The sequence below is a fragment of the Pleurodeles waltl genome, chromosome 3_2 (genome assembly GCF_031143425.1).
Source record: "Pleurodeles waltl isolate 20211129_DDA chromosome 3_2, aPleWal1.hap1.20221129, whole genome shotgun sequence".
NCBI classification, from domain to species: domain Eukaryota; kingdom Metazoa; phylum Chordata; class Amphibia; order Caudata; family Salamandridae; genus Pleurodeles; species Pleurodeles waltl.
The window spans coordinates 185,180,074-185,201,345 of record NC_090441.1 but is presented as its reverse complement, the minus strand read 5'-3'; the positions used below and the strand labels follow the sequence as shown (position 1 = coordinate 185,201,345).

Genomic DNA, 21,272 nt, shown 5'->3' with positions numbered 1-21,272 from the left:
TGTCCAGTACACATGTAAAATGGCGTCCCCACACTCAAAAAGTCCAATAAAGTGGAACTGGAGTGTGGTTGGTGGGGGCACCTCTACTAGTGCAGGGGTGCTCTCACACACAGGTACATGCAACCTGCCCTCTAGGCTGAGATGGCATACCATAGGGGTGGCTTACAGTGACCAGGTGTAGTGACATGTAGTGAAACCGGGTGCGTGCACCCTGCTAACGCAGGCTGCAATGGCAGGTCTACAGAATCCTTTGCATGGGCTCTCTATGGGTGGCAGAATAACTCCTGCAGCCCCTAGGAATCTCCTGGAATCCCAATGCCCCGGATACCTAGGTACCATATACTAGGGACTTACATGGGGGGGGGGGGGCAGTATGCCAATTGTGGGAAGAAAAAGGTACAGTTTAGAGGAGAGAGCAAAACTATTGGGTTCCTGGTTAAGAGGAACCCAATAGACACAGTCAAACATACTGACAACAGGCAGAAAATGAGGGTAACCATGCCAAGAAAGAGGGTACTTTCCTACAGTTACGAACATCTGCCTAGTTCCCCATTTTGTTATTAGTCTTCACGCTCAGCTGTTATGTCAATTGAAATATTTGTTAGGGTTGCCACTTGGCTGGTTAGTAAGGATGACTGATTTATGAGTGGATCCGATATCCTCTTTTTTAAAACTTTTCTTTATTTTGCATGATAATACACATTGCTATCATGATACAATATTGAATAGTTAACAGTGTTTCTTATCTAACAGTAAGTTTCCATCAGGGTTAAAATGGTACATCTCTCTATTAATTATTGTTCTTACATCCAAAGAGAATGGACAAGAAAGGTGGGAAGACTAAGTAGAACAAACAAGATAAAGGAAAAATAAGGAGAAACTATAACACATTGTATTTGGAGACGTGGTCCAATAAATATCACACATTATAACAGATATTGTCCTCGTCACCCAAAATGGTAGAAAAATCTCAGAGTCTACAGGTGGTTTATGTGCTCTGCCTCGGTCCAGGGGGGCAGATGATCGCAACCAATTACGACCTGACACTTAGGATTTATTCTGATTTTATTACCGGGGGAGGGAGTGGACTGTGGGGAATCTTCGAGGAGAAGAAATGCTGCTTGACTACTATCAGATGTTGTAGATTTTGCTGCTGCAATGATTTGTTTGTTATTCTTATGAAATAAAAAGAATTGGCCAAAAAAAAATCTCAAGTCCTTCTTAATGCTGTATTATTAGTTGTCAGTGCTAGCCACACCTAAGTTTTGTGTCACCTAAGGAAAGTTCTTTTTTTCCTGAATGAACATGGTAATTGGCCTGTCATATCTGCTGTTATTGTCTCAAAACTAATTCCATCCACTCTCTTTATTTAGGACTTCCAGAGGGCCTGCTTCATCAATTTCAACCTACACAGAGGCAAATGGCCAATCTGGTCTTTGGGTGCCACTCATTTCATTCATTGCCTTCAGCTTGCATGACTTCATTTCACTCCCACTTCGTCATCACATTACATGCAAAGATTCTTGTAGTGTCCATTGTTCCTTTTATGACTAGTCTCCCACTTTTCTACATAAGCATTGGAACCTTACCATTTCACCAGACTGTTGATCTTTTAGGATTTTCTTCTCCCTGTCTTCAAGTTTAAAAAAACTCTTTTGTGTCATTGTAAGGAAATGCCTCCTTGGCATGGTTACCCCCTAACTTTTTGACTTTTGCTGATGCTAAGTTATGATTTGAAAATGTGCTGGGACCCTGCTAACCAGGCCCCAGCACCAGGGTTCTTTCCCTAAACTGTACCTTTGTCTCCACAATTGGCACAACCCTGGCACTCAGGTAAGTCCCTTGTAACTAGTACCCCTGGTACCAAGGGCTCTGATGCCAGGGAAGGTCTCTAAGGGCTGCAGCACGCCTTCTGCCACCCTCAGGACCCCTCACTCAGCACATGCACACTGCCTAACAGCTTGTGTGTGCTGGTGGGGAGAAAATGACTAAATCGACATGGCACTCCCCTCTGAGTGCCATGCCAACCTCACACTGCCTGTGGCATAGGTGAGTCACCCCTTTAGCAGGCCTTACAGCCCTAAGGCAGGGTGCACTATACCACAGGTGAGGGCATATGTGCATGAGCACTATGCCCCTACAGTGTCTAAGCAAAACCTTAGACATTGTAAGTGCAGGGTAGCCATAAGAGTATATGGTCTGGGAGTTTGTCAAACATGAACTCCACAGTTCCATAATGGCTACACTGAAAACTGAGAAGTTTGGTATCAAACCTCTCAGCACAATAAATGCACACTGATGCCAGTGTGCAATTTATTGTAACATACACCCAGAGGGCATCTTAGAGATGCCCCCTGAATACCTACCCGACTTCTAGTGTAGGCTGACCAGTTTCTGCCAGCCTGCCACACACCAGACATGTTGCTGGCCACACGGGGAGAGTGCCTTTGTCACTCTGTGGCCAGGAACAAAGGCTGTACTGGGTGGAGGTGCTTCTCACCTCCCCTTGCAGGACTTGTAACACCTGTCGGTGAGCCTCAAAGGCTCACCCCTTTTGTTACAGCGCCCCAAGGCATCCCAGCTAGTGGAGATGCCCGCCCCTCCGGCCACTGCCCCAACTTTTGGCGGCAAGGCTGGAGGAGATGATGAGAAAAACAAGGAGTCACCCACCAGTCAGGACAGCCCCTAAGGTGTCCTGAGCTGATGTGACCCCTGCCTTGAGAAATCCTCCATCTTGAGTTTGGAGGATTTCTAAAGGCAGGGGTCACCTCAGCTCAGGACACCTTAGGGGCTGTCCTGACTTGTGGGTGACTCCTTGTTTTTCTCATTATCTCCCCTGGACTTGCCGCCAAAAGTGAGGGTTTTGTCCAGGGGGCAGGCATCTCCACTAGCTAGAGTTCCCTGGGGCATTGTAACACGAAATCTGAGCCTTTGAGGCTCACTGCTAGGTGTTACAGTTCCTGCAGGGGGTAGGTGTGAAGCACCTCCACCCAGAGAAGGCTTTTGTTTCTGTCCTCACAGAGCACAAAGGCCCTCACCACATCAGGTCAGAAACTCGTCTCTCAGCAGCAGGCTGACACAGACCAGTCAGTCCTGCACAGAACAATTGGGTAAAATACAGGGGGCATCTCTAAGATGCCCTCTGTGTGCATGTTTTTATAAATCCTAACTGGCATCAGTGTGGGTTTATTATTCTGAGAAGTTTGATACCAAACTTCCCAGTATTCAGTGTAGCTATTATGGAGCTGTGGAGTTCGTTTTTGACAAACTCCCAGACAATATACTTAATATGGCCACACTGTACTTACAATGTCTAAGAATAGACTTAGACACTGTAGGGGCATATTGCTCATGCAGCTATGCCCTCACCTGTGGTATAGTGCACCCTGCCTTAGGGCTGTAAGGCCTGCTAGATGGGTGACTTACCTATGCCACAGGCAATATTTTATGGGCATGGCATCCTGAGGGGGATGCCATGTCGACTTTGCCTTTTTCTCCCCACCAACACACACAATCTACAATGGCAGTGTTCATCTGTTAGGTGAGGGGTCCCTTAGGGTGGCACAACATATGCTGCAGCCCTTTGGGACCTTCCCTGGTCACAGGGCCTTTGGTACCACTGGTACCTTTTACAAGGGACTTATCTGTGTGCTAGGGGTGTGCAAATTGTGGACACAATGGTACAATTTAGGTGAAAGAACACTGGTGCTGGGGTCTGGTTAGCAGGGTCCCAGGACTCGTCTCAGTCAAGTCAGCATCAGTATCAGGCAAAAAGTGGGGGGTATCTACAACAGGGAGCCATTTCCTTACAAGAAGCCACTTCCCTGCCTCCTGCTTACACCAGCCACAATGTTCGGTTCACCGTTCTGCTGACCACTGGGTCCACCAACCACATCAGCCGCCGAGGAGGAGGTCACCAAGCTTCAAGAGCCCAGGCCCATTTCCCCACCAAGTGAGAAGACAACAGGACCCACAGGAGCCGTCCTGCATCAATACGTGGGGTACAGAACCCCTTGCTGCAAACCAAAGCCTGTTTGAAGTGCAATCTGGATTCCAACATCACATCAGAAGACCACATCAGCATCACAGAGAACTTAGCCAAGAATAGTCCATGTGCCCTGTTTTGTCCTTCCTCTTGCAGGTACACCACAAAACAGTGGGCGCAAGATGCAGGAGGACCGAACACACTACACCCGAGCTTCACAGCCAGGGTCCACAACATCAGATGGTGTTCCCTTGCTCTCACGACCCCCACCAACTGAACCCCCCCATTGGGAGCTCCTGCACTTGTCACCAAATCCCCCCCCCTTGCAGTCCCTTTCTAGGTGGCTCCCCTTGTTGCCAACTGTGCGGTGCGCAAGGCACCTGACTAGCACCACTGCACTCAGCTGTCCCAGGGCAGGTATGTAGGAGGCTGGCTCAGTATATGGTGTACACCTATAGGTCCAGGGAACCCTTAGTGATAGTGTAGGTGGCACTAAATAACCAGAGCTCTCATAAGGGTTTCTGTGGAGAGCAACTAATGCTTATCCAGGACGGTCTAAAGTGGTTGCAAATACCATACAGGTCAGTCAGTGATATACACACAGGAAAGAACCACACCAGTGTTAGAAAAATATGTTTTATTTATTGTAACATATAGTCTAGTACTAACTTTGGTATATCTCCTAACCGGAGATATGGACATACAAAAATATACTTAGCAAAAGGTAAGTAAAGACATAAATTAACATGGACCCCTATGGATGGGCCAAACCATATACTAAAAAAATGTAATGCAAAAATCACTCCCAACCCACACTGCCACCAAAGGTAAATAGGTAGGATTTCCCAGCTGCCCATGTGCAGAGTAGTAATCTCAGGTTAGTGTCCATAGGCTAACATGGGGAATTCATGGTTGGGATTTTTGCATTTTAGGGCTCTTCCCAGAGGACCACAAGGAAACCCATTGGGACGAGGGGGGTTGGATAGTGCCTCCACCCGTGGACACCCAGAACAGGGAGTACCTACACCAGGAAGCCCAGATGCATAGGGGTGAAGTGATGTCGGAACCTCCTGTTGATACTATGGTTGTGAACAAAGAACTGCAGCAGTGGAGTCCAGGCGATGCAGGAAGATCCCAGGAGTAGTCCACGAGCTGTCCCCCGCCAGTTTTCAAATTGTAGAGGGGTCAGTGGGACCACCAACAAGCCTTGGCCAATGCAGGCAGGCATTGCACTGAGTTTGCAGGATTTGTGGGGACCAGCATGGTCCCGGCGACCCAGCCCTGGCAGATAGGTCAGGGCCAGCGCTCATCATGCAGGAGAGCCAGCAAGAATCAGTGAAGCCCCCAGCAGGACCCTCTGGCAGCAGGCACAGGGAGTGACCGGGAGACCTCAGTAGCACAGCAAGGAGGGATACCTACCTCACAGGACTTGCAGTAAGGACGTCATTCTTGAAGCTAAAAAGCGCTGGAGGCCGGGGCTTCTTGGCGCTAGGAGGACTTAGGACTGAAGAGGCAACAAGTCTTGACAACAACAAACAGGCACAGTGCACAGGTGTTCCAGCCAAGCAGCTCCAGCGAGGGACCACAGACTTCCCAGTTGCAAGGAAGAAAGGTCAGACCTCTGAAGAGCCACAGAACCACCACCTGTGTTGTAGAGCCTCAAGGTGTCCGTGGGACAGCAGGATCCACAAGCCGGTCATCCTCATTGAGGTGTCTGAGGATGCCGGGGAGTGACTACTTCACTCCAAGGGAGATTCCTTCTTGCTTTCCTATGTGCAGACAGAGTCCCAGTGACTCTGGAGAATGCACGGCCACGGGGTTGCACAAGTCTTTGCAGACCAAGGAAACAAAGTTACAGTAGGAGCCCAGTCCTGCCTCTGGTTCCAGTGAAGAACAGCAGCGGTTCCGGTGTCCAGGTTGCAGAAGTGTCTTGCACAGACTTACAGACAGTTCCTTAAGTCTTGCAGACGAATCTAGGGTCCCACCCTCAGGGGAGCCCTTAAGTAAACCAGGAAGGGGGTTGGACATTTACAGCAGGGACCTACCTATCAGAGGGGGTCAGGAACGTCACCCAGCTGGACTAACCAGTCAGATGCTCCCAGGGTCCTCTGCTCATCTTATTTCCAAGATGGCAGAATCAAGTGGCCACCTGGCAGAGCTCTGTGCACCTCCATAGGGAAGGAGCTGGATAGGGGGGTGGTCACTCTCTTGTCCTTTGTGTGGTTTCCCACTAGAGCAGGAATCGGGGGTTTCTGCACTGGCAAAAAACAGTTTATGTAAGGAGGGCACCAAATATGCCCTTCAAAGCAGTCTGGTGGAGCTCAGAGGCAGTGACCATGATATAAGGCAGCCCTTATATCTGGAGTGAAAGGTCCATGCACCATTTCACACATACTGCAGTGGCAGGCCTGTAGTCACAGTTTGCATGGGCCTCCAGGGGTGGCACAATACATGCTTCAGCCCATGGGGTACTCCAGGAGTACCAATGCCCTGGGTACCGAAGTACCATATACTAGGGACTTACATAGGTTCACCAGTATGCCAATTGTGGGGTGTAAAAGTTAGTAAACAACTAAATTTGAGGGAGAGAGCCCTAACACTGGGGTCCTGGTCAGCAGGATCCCAGTGTACTACAGTCCAAACATACTGACACCAGACGAAAAGTGGGGGCAACTATGCCAGAAAGATGCTACTTCCCTACAAGGTAAAACTGTATTGCAGGTCTTGCTTGTGACCTTGCACCCCTAGCACTCTGTAATCCATAGGGGACCCCAAGAACTGTTTGCAAGGACCCCTTTGCAGTAAAACAACATACAAGCCTTTACTGCTTAAAAGTGCTTTTGAGTAAAAATGTTACTTACTTGCTAAATCCAACAACTACAACCGTACTTATCTTCTTTGAAATATTCTGATGTTGAATCATTATATAAAAGTATCAATATTTTTATAAACGTTGGTCTCGAGTTTGTTCTTGAGTGTGTGTCTCATTTATTGACTCTGTGTGTTCAACAAATGCTTAGCACTACCCTTTGAAAAGCCTAACTGCTCGCCCACACTACCACAAAAGAAAGCTTGAAGGATTATTACTTTTACCCTGTAAAAAAAAAATAAGAGTTGCTTGCTCTATCTGCAAAGTGTACCCCTACAATTGGTACAATGCATAGATAGCTAACTTACTACAGTAAGTGAAAGACACGGCCCAAGGTACTAACATCAGGTAGCAGAGGGGATCATACATTTCTAGAGTTGAGAGGTGAGGACAGAGAAGACCAACCATCAAGCAAGGGCCTTTCAGCATAGAGTGAAAGAAGAAGGTTGGTTGATTAGGATCCGTGCTTTTTTGTGGAAGTCCTGTTTGACATTCAAGAGGGATTTAATCTTGACTTCCTTGGTGACATGGAGCCAACAGGGAGATTATTACATTTGTTGATTTTCTGAATGAATTGAGGTATGAAATATTTGCTTTCTGAATCCTCTAAATGGGTGACTTCAGTTTTTGGTGGACTCTTGTTTTGAATAGTGTCAAGTTAACTGAACAGTGGCAGCAGCAGTCCTTGCCAAGTTCTGTGTAGGCTCTAGTTTTTCAGGATTTCACCTCCAGTGTTAAGTCCATGTATTGATGTCTTGTATAGTCCTGAACTTGGTTGGCAGGGATAAATGTTGTTATCTAAAAAAAAAATGGACCTTTGTTAAATGTAGGTCTCAATGTAGCCGGCCTTTCTTCAAATTTGCACTTCTGTTTACCTTTGAGGGAACTAGGTGAATGTGCCGGTGTCACATTGCCCAAGTGTTTTTTTGCCTTGAATTTTGTAAGCATTTCAGGAGGAAGTGGTAATTCCCTAGCTCCCATTTAAAGTCCTCTTTGCTCCTGCTACGATGGAATAGGATTGATCTTAATTATGCGCCTTGTGTTCTGTACTGCTGAGTGTCTTGTGTGTGAAAGTGCTACACATCACATAAAGCCAATTCCACATGAACAAATACCTTTTTCCTTAGGCCTAAATTTCCCCTCAAACAGTCTCACTTCATCCTGTCACCCATGCCCTGCTCAGTCTGTACTTCTCTGCCAATGCTTCCTGTATGTGTGTTATGTTGTGTATTTGTTTTAGCACACAACTCACCTGGTGGAGTATCCTGGCACATCCACCACCACTGCCATATCCTCTCTGTCCTACTAACTCAGCTTGTGCAGATTTGTAAAAAGTGATAACAGCCTTTCTTGGATGGTGATAGAGAATCGTTCCACATTTTTAGTGGAAGTCCTTCCTGCATGTCCAATGTTCTCCTTGTGGGCCCAAGATCTTTCAATAGAGAGAATGGCACATTTTCTGACCATTGCTGTCCATATGCAAGTACCAGAATAACTTTCTGCTGTCTCTTTTTGATACATTTTGACAGTCCAGTTTGTAGACACCCATGTTTCATTTTGTTATCTAGCTTTTTAATCCTAGGTTTTTGTGCTGAAGTTTAAATTACTCCAAAATAGTTGCTCAATATTTGTACTGAATTCCCAGTCCATAGAGAGCATATGCAATTACACAAGAGTTCAAACTAAATTTCTAATGCCTAATCAATAGCTTTAATTTCCCTTTAATATTCCTGGTAAAAATGTTGATACATTTTTGGAATTATGAGTTTGTGTACATCCCAAATGAGGCTGCCCGTAAAGTTATGCCATAGTAGTTGAACTGTGGGAAAATATTTATTTTGGATTTGTCTACAAAAATATTTTTTAAATGATTGTTAGCAAGACCTGGCTTATCAACGAAAACCCCATAACCTCTACCTGCAGAAACAATACCACACAGAATGCAGCAGCAGGGATACTCCATCACATACAAGACGGATATCCCATATGCTGTACTACACTTGCATTTTACCCTATGGCACTTGTCATAGAGTAGACAGAATATTCATCACATTTGTGACAACGTAACTTGTCTGCCAAAGTCTATGTCAGGCCCTTAGCTTCCTATGTTGTCACAGTTCTTCCTGTGAAAAGCTATGAGATAGAGCAGTCAAGAAATTAAATTATGTTCAATGTAGTTTTGAACAAATTACTTGTTCAGTATCTAGAAGTGATTGGCTTGTATGTTTCAGTTAATGCCTCTGTATCTAGTAAAAGACAACCATTACATATTTCTTAAACAAATTGTGTAGATCCTGAAAGTTTCCAAACCATGAATCCAGTTGGAGTAGCATTGAAACTTGCAGTGCAGCAATTGTTAATGACCTAGCTCAAACCAATTCAATCAATCAATCAGAAAAATGTATAAAGCGTGCTACTCGCCCATGAGGGTCCCAAGGTGCTTGGGGGGGGGGGGGTGTTTGGGGGAGGAGGCTAGGAGGATCACTGTTCGAACAGCCATGTCTTGAGGTCTTGGGTTTTGCGAAGGTTGGTGGGGAGGGAGTTCCAGGTCTTGGGGAGGAAGTAGGAGAAGGATCTGCCTCCTGTGGTGGTGCGTTGGATGTGGGGGGCTGTGGCAAGTGTGAGGTCAGCAGATCGGAGGTGGCGGGTGGGAGTGTGGAAGTTCACTCTTTCGTTGAGGTAGGTTGGGCCGGTGTTGTGGAGGGATTTGTGTACGTGGATGAGGATCTTGAAGGTGATCCTCTTGTCTATGGGGAGCCAGTGAAGGGATCTGAGGTGTGGTGAGATGTATTCATGGCGGGGGAGGTCCAGGATGAGGCGTGCGGCTGTGTTCTGGATTTTCTGGAGTTTGCGTTTGAGTTTCAGTGTGATGCCGGCGTAGAGGGCGTTACCGTAGTCTAGCCTGCTGCTGATGAGTGCATGGGTGATGGTCTTCCTGGTCTCTGTGGGAATCCATTTGAAGGGTTTTTTCAGCGTGCGGAGTGTGTGGAAACAGGAGGAAGTGACTGCGTTGATTTGCTGGGTCATGGGGAGGGAGGGCTCCAGGATAATGCCGAGGTTGCGTGCATGGTTTGCGGGTTGGGTGGAGGGCCCAGGGCGGTGGGCCACCAGGAGTCGTCCCATATTGTTTTGTTGGGGCCGAAGATGATGATTTCGGTTTTGTTAGAGTTGAGCTTGAGGTGATTCGTTGTCATCCAGGTGGCGGTGTCAAGGAGTGCAGCGTGGAGGTTGGTTTTGGCAGTGGTGGGGTTGCGGGTGAGGGAGATGATGTGTTGGGTGTCATCTGCGTAGGAGAGGATGGTGATTCCGTGTGGTCGGAGGATGTTTGCGAGAGGGGTCATGTAAATGTTGAAGAGAGTGGGGCTGAGGGAGGACCCTTGGGGGACTCCGCAGATGATTTTGGTGGCAGTGGAGTGGAAGGGTGGGAGGCGGACTTTTTGGGTTCTATCAGTGAGGAAGGAGGTGAGCCAGTCTAGGGCTTTGTGTCGAATTCCTGTGTTGTGGAGGTGTGTGCGGAGTGTGTGGTGGCAGCGGAGAGGTCTAGGAGGATGAGTGCGACGGTCTCGCCCTTGTCGACTCTGGTTCTGATGTCATCAGTGCATGCGATGAAGGCGGTTTCCTACTGTGGTTCTTGCGCAACCCGGATTGGGAGGGGTCGAGTGTGTTGTTTTCCTTGAGGAAGTGGGATAGGCAGGCGTTAACTAGTTTCTCAGTGACCTTGGCGGGGAAAAGGAGGAGGGAGATGGGTCGTTAGTTGGAGAGGTAGTCCGGGTCGGCTTTGTTTTTTTTTAGGGGTGCGGTGACTTCTGCGTGCTTCCAGAGGTCTGGGAAGGTGGCGGTGTCGAGGTGTTGATTATGTCGCGAAGCTTGGGGGCAATGGTTGGGCTGGCCTTGTTGTAGATGCGATGGGGGCAAGGGTCGGTGGGGGATCCAGAGTGGATGGAATTCATGTTTTTTTCAGTTTCTTCGTCTGTGATTGGGGCCCAGGTGGTAAGTAGGTTGGATGGGTGTGAGGGGGGTCTGAGTTGGACGGGTGAGGGGTGTGTGTGGTATGAAACTGTTGAGTATGTCCAGGATTTTTTGGCGGAAGTGGTTGGAGAGGGAGTCACAGAAGGGTTGTGTGTGTGTGGGGTCTATGTTGCTGGCTTTGGGTTTGGATAGCTCTTTAATGATGGTGAAGAGTTCTTTGCTGTTTTGGGAGTTGTTGTCAATGAGTTCCTTGTAGTGTGCTCTTTTGGTGGTGAGTGCGAATGGAGGTTTTGAGGGTGGAGAAGTTGGCTGTTGAGGGTTCTTGTCGCCAAGCTTTCTCCGCTTGGCGTTCAGTGGTGAACCATGGGGCGTTCTTGATGTTGCGGGCGGTGAGGTTTTTTCTGACGGGGGCTAGTGTGTCTGCGCAGGTAGTGATCAATTTTGTGAGGTTGTGGGCCGTGGTGTTGGGGTCGATGGTGTGGGGAGGATTATGTGCCAGTTGGGAGTTCAGGCGTTCTGTGGGGATCTTGTCCCACATGCAGTAGGGGGTGGTGTGTTGGTGGTGGTGTGTGGGGGGTTTGGCAAAGGAGAAGTGGACGCAGTGGTGGTCAGTCCAGTGGAGTTCGGTGATGTGGGTGTAGGTTATGTATTGGCTTGAGGTGAAGATTGCGTCGAGTGTGTCCCCTCCTGAGTGGGTGGGTGCTGTGACCAGTTGCTTGAGTCCGAGGTTGGTGAGGTTGTCTAGGAGGGAGGAGGAGTTGTGATCTTGAAGGTTCTCCAAGTGGAAGTTGAAGTCACCGAGGAGGATGTAGTCTGTGGAGGTGAGGGCGTGCATGCTGATGGTGTCGGCGATGGTGTCACAGAAGGTGGGGCGTGGTCCTGGGGGTCTGTAAATTAGTGCATCTCTGAGGGTGGTGTTGTTGTTTATGTGGCTTAGGAAGTGCATGTGTTCTCGTGGGAGTTTGTGGTGACTTTAATGGTGTCTTTGTGCAGGATAGCGATGCCACCTCCTGGCTTGTTAAGGCAGTTTTTGTGTAGGAGTTTGTATCCGATGGGGGTGGCTGTGGCTATGTCTGGCTCTGAAGAGTGGTTGGTCCAGGTTTCCGTGAGGAAGACGATGTCAGGTGAGTGTGATGTGATGAGGTCCCAGAGTTCTATGGCATGTTTGTGTAGGGAGCGGGTGTTAAGGAGCAGGCAGTTGAGATGGTTGTGTGGGGTGTTGTTGTGTTGTGCGAAGGTGTTGCTGTGGGTTGTGTTGGTGTTGTTGTGGGGTGTGTTCAGGTTGCGAGGTATTATGTGGTGGGGCTGGTTGGTGGGTGCGGGGGCTGTGCGGGTGTTTATTGCGTTGAGTTTTTTGTGTTTGGCGGGGGCGCTGGGGTTGCTGTGGGGCGTGTGGGATGTGGAGCAGGAGAAGTGGCAGGTGTAGCAGGTGAAAGGGCCCTGTGTGTGTGTGGGGCTGGATTGAGTGCAGGTGGGGCGAGGTCCTGGGTTGAAGGACAGGAGGGTGGAAGGGGAGTAGAGTTGTCTGGCAATTGTATTGCTGATGACCATATTATGGGAAGCATATTGGTAAAACTGGTTCTGGACTCAGAGGTTACCTAACTCACAGATAGCGTGGAGGCATGCAAGAGAAGTGGATGCTGTGGTTAAGATGGAAAAAATGTCAATTTACATTGTGTTGTAGTGAAATATTCTTACCCTAATGTTGCAATTTCTTGTAAATACAGCTGAAATGTCTGATCCAGTACTAACTTTACCAGTGTTAGTTTCGGCAGTATTTCAAATATATTCGGAAATTAGAGAGTCACCCACACAGCATTGTTTCTTCTGGTTATTACTGCAAAGCTCTCCTGGCTTCAAAAGGCAAGTAGACTTTCCTGGATAATAATATGAAATTGAGGATTACAGTCACACTTTAGCATAGATCTACCATATATTTAGTTAGTACTGTGCTCTTAACAACACTTTCCACAGCGAAATTCCATACACATTCATCCAAAAGAACACAGTAGATATGGTTTCACATGCATCTAACAAAGCCCTGATACAAAATATTGTTAGCTGTCACTCTGCACAGAGGCACTCGCCACAAAGAAACATGACACACAGTAGCATCAGCTGAGCCACGGCAGGGTCATGGCTACTGATTTAGGAGAAGCATAGGCAAATGGTACAGTATTGTGGCCATGCCTCATAAACACCAAAATTATACAGCCACAGGTCTAGGGCTTACCAGTACCCCAACACATCATCACAAACCAGATTAGACTTCAGTGGCAATAGAAACATTGGAGTTATTTGGTAAGTCCCTTACAGACTCAAAAAGGCCCACCAGGCCTTACCAAAAGCCCGTAGCATGTAACAAGTCCTAGTAAATTTCAGACATGTATATAATACTCTGTAAATAAAGATAAATGTGGTTGTGGTAACTGGAGTGGCAGATATCTTTCCTTTCTGGAGTATTATCAGCATGTTGTATGTGACCAGCTTCTCTGAGCTTACTCAGTATACCTGTATCCATTTCCTAATTTACTTACATGGGGTGTTTTCCTCTACAATCTTTTGTCTTCCAGCTACACAATGCTAGCCCAGGTGCAGGCTCGTTCCCTGAACTCCAACCCTTTCCCAAGGCTCAGCCTTAGCACACCTAGCCGCCAGGTAAGTAATGAATACAGGGCTTTGTTGTACACATTTTGCCCAGCCTTGGAATTTCATTGCATGGGTCCTGTAGCAGAGCTTATTAAATCTGCATGGTCCTACTGTACACTGATAAGACTTACAGCTCTGGCGATATTGATGTATTAAAAGTGCAATTGCCACAGAAGTGTAAAGAATTCCTTCAAAGTCAAACTCGTAGATCATTGAATTGATTTTTGGTCACATATGTCACATATTGAAGTAATGACAACTCTGTTTGTGCCTTATGAGTAAAAAAACACCAGTTGTAATGATTTTATCGCTGCATACTTCTGATTAAAGTTGAGCCAAACATTGATACAATATTGATTAAGTGAAAGAAAATTTAATTAGTGACAGCATAACCACCATTTTACAGTTGATTGAGTTAAAATTTACTTAATAGTGATTAGATGTAAAAATCTGTCTTTATTTGTTTTCATGGACTAGGCGATAAACAAATACAAGTAGTACTCATTTAAAAAGAAAAAATAGCCTAAAATGGTCAACAAAATTTTGTTTAAGAAACAAAAACTTTTCTTATATCACATAAAAAAGCCCTAATGAAAACTTCCAAGTCATGCATGTTGCCCAATAATTCCAATGGCTGAGAAAGTGAACTAATAACCAAATGAAAATATGGGGTAAAGATAACACCTTACTTTTAAAATACAATCTAACAAAGGTGCGCCATAGAAAATGTACAGGTTGATGCACACGTGCAGAAACCATAATTCGTCTTCACCAATTTCAGGAAACCTTTGATTTGCCACCCTTTGACTGATTCCCGCTCGCTATCTCATGATAGCATTCCTACTAACAGGATTAGGAAACAAAATCTAAATTGTGATAACTTCTTAGTACTCCTCAATACTTTAGAATAATTCCTCTAACTGACTTTTCTGGTTCCAAAATATAATAGATCCAATGATTTACTGTTTTCCAAAATTAGTTTTCCAGACCTTTCTACATAGGCTAGGCATATATGGGATATAGTTGTTAATATTCATAAAGGACCAGATGATCGAACCGTTTTTACATTCACAAAACATCTGATTTATGGAATTGGGTCATTTATGGCCGCAAAAAGGCTTTTTGTTATGTAACAAACACAAATTTTGATTCAGTAACATGTTACCGAATCACAATTTGTGGTTGCGACTATATTCTGAATCTGTATTTGGTAGGGTCATGTTTAGGGCGACCCTTCTACATTTTGATTCAGTATTGGGTGCATTAATGTTTGTGATAACAAAACTTTAATGCCTTACTGAGTATGCAAATGCCACTAAGCCATTCACAAACTGGAGGGGTCCCTGTAGGCATCTCACCCTCTGAAAATGTTGAAAAAAATATTTTTTAAGAGTAGGCAGTGGTCCCAATTTTGATTTATTCTTTAAAAAAAAAAGCTCATCCTGTTTTCCTTTAAGGAAAATGAGTTGCTTTAAAAAAAATAAAAAAATAAAAATAAACTTTATTTAAAAGCAATCACAGACATTATCGTCTGCTGACCACAGCAGGCCACCATCTCTGTGATGGCTGCAATTCATAGTGGATCACAATTTGTGACCTACTTCAGTAACTTGTTTTTTTTTAACTGAGCTAATAAGAAAAGCAAAGAATAGATTTGGTAAAAGTCAGTGCACAATTTGGGCCCATTTTTACCAAATTAATTCTTAGCACATCTGACCCATGATTCTTCAAATCCATGCAGACAGCAGAACAACCTATGACTAGCTCACAAACAGCTTGCCATAGGCAGATGTCAAGTTATAGACAAGATACTCCATGTTTAAAAAGAAAAATAAAGAGTATGCCATTTGATGTATTCCAGCCGGCTCCTGAGCATCTCTCTTTCAGCCTGTTAGATTAAGCTATCAAATGGGGGAGCAAGTGGCAGACTGCCATAAAAAAAAATGATGGTTCTCCTAACTCTAAATAAAGCAGCCTAGCGAGTGTTTGGAGGACCAGGTACTCCACCACGTTTATGATGGATTCCTTTGCCTTCCAAGCAATAAACCAGGCCCTTGATTTCCTTGCCTCTATGTTCAACTCGTTACTGTAGTATCTTTTACATTGATCACTAATTTATTTGCAGTGGAATTTTCATACAAAGAATAATTTTTCTCTATAAACCTATCAAAGGTAAATCAGGCATACCAAAGTCCTCTGCGAGGAGAAGGGATCAACGCATTACATCTATGAAAGAAAATAAGCTAGATTTTGAAATATCAGATGGCAGATGCATAATGTCAGAGAATGCAAACATCTTTGTTGTAAGCCAATCTTTATGGGAAAGTTGGAGCACAGTTTGCATTTGAGAGCAAGGCCAACTTGAGACCAAATATCTGTTTGTAATTGTTTTAAAGTAGATAGCAAACCTGAGCTGGCATCCAATATTATTCCAACTTTGCCGATAAAAATCCAGTCTACTGATTCAAACACAACGTGGAAGTCCACAAACCAACAATATAGTGCTCTCGTTGAAGCCATGGACCATTGTGGAAGCATCCAATAATATAATCCTTTGATCCATCATTGAGCAGCCATTCCGAAAACCAGCTTCTTCTAATGGAATTAAGTTACTCCACGGAATCTATTCATTTAGCTGAATTAACACTAATTTGGAAAATATTCTGTCTGCCATATCCATTATTGCAATCTATCTACAATATGCCTGTGCGAATATTTTTTTTCATGAAAAGGAGTTCTATTGTTGCTCTCTTCCAAAAGGGGAATTTTTCTCCCTCTTCAGCTACCCAGAGAAGCAGAGGACACAACTGACTGAACCATTCCTCTGGGTCTAGCCTATACATATAGCCCAGTACATACTTTTGCCTGGGTGACTTAGTTAAATTCATGGTCTAAATGGCCTGAATAATATTATCTACAGTTAAGTAATCAGATCTTCATTTATCATGTCCCAAATGGCTTGAATAATATTATCTACAGGTAATTAATTAGATCTTCATGTATCGTATAAATACTGTTCTCCTCTAGGGCATTTGTACCATGATATACAAACAAGATATATATATATATATATATATATATATATATATATATATATATATATATATTTTAATATGAGGCCCAGGTGTAATATGCTATTGTACATTCAGGACCACTATCAGCCTAGGGTATTCCCAATTGGACTAATTGCTAGAATTTGCTGCTGTGACAACCTTCAATGATCTGCAGTATCAAATTTCAGTTATACCTAAATATCTTACATCGTATTACGATGTTTCCGCCAGTCAGCACAGAAAACATGCGGCGGCATTGGCCTCGGCTCTCTTAAAGGACCTGAGGCCAATGCTGTCACACACCAACACCCTTGGAATGCGCACTGTCTGGACCCTGTTGATCCATGTAGCATGAAAATTATAAGTAGATAAACCTGTCTTATGCCAATCATCAAACTTGTTTTCTACAAAAAATAGCAGATTAAAGTCAGTTAACAGCCTTAAAAATTCCATATTAGACAAATGACAGGGCAGAATATTCCACATGATAAGAGACGAGGCCCCCACTCCCACCACCATCGTATTAGTATGTTTCCACCGGGCCGACCAGCGGAAACATCGGATTATAATGTTTCCGCTATTCTGCCCGGCGGAAACAGTGCAGCTATATTGGCCTCGGCTCCCTTAAAGCCGTCACAAACCAGCACCCTCAGAATGCGCACTGTCTGCATAGCAGACATTGCACATTTCGAGGGTGCTGGCAGGGGGGCCGCTGCACAGCCCACGACGTGGTCATGGGCAGTGCGGGGTCCCCCGTGGCCCCCAGCACTGGCTTTCCACCAGCCTTTCCATGGCGACCGACCAACACCCCGAGTTTGGCAGTCTGAAGACCACAAAACTCATAATTAAGCCCTTAGTGTCATAGTTATAAAAAATATTTGTATTGATTTATCCTTATTCTGAAAAAAAAGACCTTCACGTCTCTGAACAGTAGACACATTTTCATGATTAATTAGGGCAATTTGACTATTAGCTAAATGAGAACAATTATATTCTAAAAAAGAACTGCTTAGTTTAAGAGATTAAATGCCATGGTGCAGCCATGTGGCTCACTTTCACTAAGTCAGACCAGGTCCGTGTGAAAGGACAAGACTCAGAAGTGTCAATCCAGACTTCTGTTTCCTGCTGTCTCCAAGAGCATCAGCCCCCATGCCGTGGATGAACACAGTTGCACTATATTTTCTTTTTGCTCTTTCCCTGTGAAAGCAATAATGTTGACCTCTGTTAATGACATTCAAGAAGTAGGTTGTTATGACCCTTCATCATTTTTGTTTTGCCTCTATCCTACGTAGAGGCTTACTATCACCAATTCAATTCAGTCTTTGTTGTGATAAGTGCATAAAACCTACTTACTGTTTCAATTAAAATTTTAGGCTGAAAGAAAGTCACTAAATCATTAGTTAACTGCACAAAGATTTACAGAAAAGTTAAAATACAGATGGTACTTTAATTCCTTTACAGGAACAGCATACTTCTATTATTAAATAAAACAATTTTCCAAGTAGCAGTTTTCTCATTCGCATTTATGGGTCATGTTGCGCTAAAGTTTTGCAAGCCGAATCCAGGGATCTTAATAGCAAAGCCAATTCAGAGTACAGCCTTTCAGACATAATATGGAAGATTGGAGCAGCCTCAGTGTTACCCTGCTGTATTTCCACAATTGACCTCCCTCCCACTTACACTGCCTGTACATCTAGGCAGTGGTCTCACGCATACATGGACTGTGTATGCCACAATTGAGCTCCCATCCTGTTACTCTGCCTGTATATCTAACAGTGTAGCGACCCTACTGGTACACCTGCTGTATATCTCACAAATAAAGTAATTCCCTGTTACGCTGTCTGTATATGTAACAGTGTAACGGTCCCACTGGTACACAGGCTGCATATCTCACAGTTGAGCTCCCTCCCTGTTACACTGATTGGATATCTACCAGAGTAGCAGCCTCACTGGTACACCGATGTATATCACAACTGAGGTCACTCCCTGTTACGCTGTCTGTATATCTAACAGTGTAGCGGTCTCACTGGTAAAAAGGCTATATATCTTACAGTGAGCTCTGTTCCTGTTACACTGCCTGTATATCTAGCAGCGCAGCATCTCAATGGTACACAGATTGTATCTCTCACAATTGAGCTCCCTCTCTGTTACATTGCCTGCATATCTAACTCTGTAACTGTCTCACTGGTACATATGTTGTATATCTAACACTACACCAGTCTCACTGTTACTTACTCTGTGTCAATTGTGGTCGTCTTACACAGGAGCAGTCACTGACACTGGAGCAGTCAGTGTTTGTATAAACACACCTGGAAGTAACCTAGTAGCTGTGAGTGGCAGTGTGTAACTCACTGCTGCTCTGACAGCCACAATATCTCCTCACTACACAGATATAGCTTCATTCTAAGCAATTCCATGCCACTGGAGGCTTTTGGGCAGGCCACCTGGCAGCAGAAAAGTATCTCCTTGATTATAATGATACCACAAATGGGCTTGTGGTGAGCCAAACAAGAAACCTCAACTAGGGGAAAGTCTGGGTACTTTTCGCGCTTTTACAAAGTGCAAAGTTTTCAGACTTTGCCTAATTTCACAAATGAGGTTTAAATTTCATTTGTCCTTACCCATATTATTAGGAATCATCATTTTACCCAAAAGGGCACAGTTCTCATGTAAAGTAAGGGACAGTCATCATGTAAAGTAAGAGACAGTCCTCATGTAAAGTAGGGAAAGGAAACAGTGGACCAGTAGGATAGGTTTGCACATTTCTGACGTTTGGATAGACACTTCATAAAAGCATTGGCTAGTGTGTCCATGTTTCGATGGAAAGAGGGATATTCCCTAACCCTATTCTGTTCTTTTGTTAAGAAATCAGTACAGCTAACTTTCTTTTATTGTGTATACCATCCAACCTTTCATGATTAAGTCACATCATTTATCTGAATATTAATATTATGTGCATCTCAATCCAGAGAGAGACTCGTTCTCTGGGGCCTCATGAAACATCTTTGAAGAGGAAGTCACGGGAGAAGAAGAACATCTTCTCGGGGCTTGAAGTGACCGAGGCCCTCCAGTGGCACACCTGGGAGCCAGGAAAGGCTATCACCAAACACATAACCTTGAAAAATGTGCAGTTAAAGCCTCATAAGTTAAAATACAGGTATGTTTAAGATTTCTGTTTGCCTCCCAAAAGAGTTTAAGGTGACATTTTTTGCTACATATATATGTTTCACTGAGGAGCAGAAAGGTTAAAGTAAAGTTACAGTTAGATGTTCAACTACAGTAAAAGTAGTGTTTATAAAGCAAAACAACCTCTGAAGCTCTCCAGTTATGGTTTATTGATCTGACAATAGCTTGCACCTCCACCATACCCTGCCTATGACTTCACATATTACATCACTTGTTGGGGGGGACTGAACTTCTTTGAAGATGTCCCAACACTTTTATCCCCCTTTAATACTAATGGATGCTGGTTTTTGACAATGCACTGAGGCCTGCTATCACCCATGTAAGTCCCTAGTAAATAATACCTAGGGCATGGGTACTAGAGAGGGCGCCTAAGGGCTGCACCCAACCTTATGCCACCCTAAGAGCCCCACATATAAGTTCCACACAGACTGCCATCGCAGACAGCGAGTCAGGGTGCGAGCCCTGAGTGAAAACACAACATGGCACACTCAGTGTGTGCCATTCCAAAGTCAATATGTAAGTCACTCCTACAGCAGAATGCATTATAATACATGTGAGGGCACATCATGAGCAGATAAGCCCACGTGATGCCTGGTTCTATTACCAGATATTGCAAGTGACCAGGCAGCCATCTTAGAACATGTACTGGACACTGGTTATCACAAGTGACCCAGCTACACGATGGCTGCAGGGAATGTAGTGGTGTTTGGTATCAAACACCTTGACTTAATAAATCCACACTGATGTCCATGTTGGATTTATTAATACATGCACCCAGAGGGTACCTTAGAGGTACCCCCTGAAACCTACTAGTCTTCTAGTGTGCTGGCTGACTGGTATCAACCAACCTGCCACCGTAGATGAGTTTCTGACCTCCAGGATTTGAGAGCCTGTGCTTTCAGCGGTCAGAAACAATGCCTACTCTGGCATAAGGCACTATCACTTCCTCCAGCCGGATGACTAGTAAATCTGCATACCAAAACCAGGGACTTCAAAGTCCCTGCTGCCTTTGATATGCAACCCCAGCTTCCCTCAGACCTGGGAGACTCAACCCCCTGCCAGGAGGCCCATCTGGCACCAGGACAGGTGGGAAAATTAGCTAGTCAGGAGGCGTGTCCCACTTAAAGGCTAAGCACACCTCTTGGGTTTGGCGAGACTGGTCCCCCTGTTGCCCCCTGCGGTCTCTTTCTGCAGGGACCAAGAACTGTGAGAGTCTTCAGCAGTGTGACACGCCGCCTCAGAGAACCACTGCACACAAGCCCCACAGCCCGAGTTTAAGTGGACCAACAGTGTCCCTGTGTGCCCAAGACCTGAAGTCCTCTTTGGTTTCATACGTACTGGGTCCCCCAGTCCCCACTTTGTCACCGGACCATTTCCCATTAAAATGAATGGGGCTCCCGGCGCCGAAACGCACCTCTGCACCCTGACATGCCAGTGCCTCCCGAGGTGACCTGTAGGTACTGCCTTGGACCTTGCCCCATTAACACCTTAAGTCCAGGAAAACAGTCCTGTAAGTCTTTGCTAAGTGACTCTATGCAGTATATGTTTCTTCCCCATAGGA

The 21,272-nt window shown here is 45.1% G+C and overlaps 1 protein-coding gene across 2 annotated transcripts in view; it reads left to right on the top strand.

The window, feature by feature from the left end:
• CFAP65 (cilia and flagella associated protein 65) overlaps window positions 1–21,272 on the top strand; it is a 433,505-nt gene that overhangs the window by 25,972 nt on the left and 386,261 nt on the right. For both annotated transcript variants that reach the window (XM_069227128.1, XM_069227129.1), the window contains exons 2-3: window positions 13,397–13,481; window positions 19,495–19,682. In XM_069227128.1, the coding sequence (XP_069083229.1) occupies window positions 13,404–13,481; window positions 19,495–19,682 (266 nt within the window). In that variant the 5' untranslated portion in view covers window positions 13,397–13,403. The remainder of the gene's footprint in view (window positions 1–13,396; window positions 13,482–19,494; window positions 19,683–21,272) is intronic.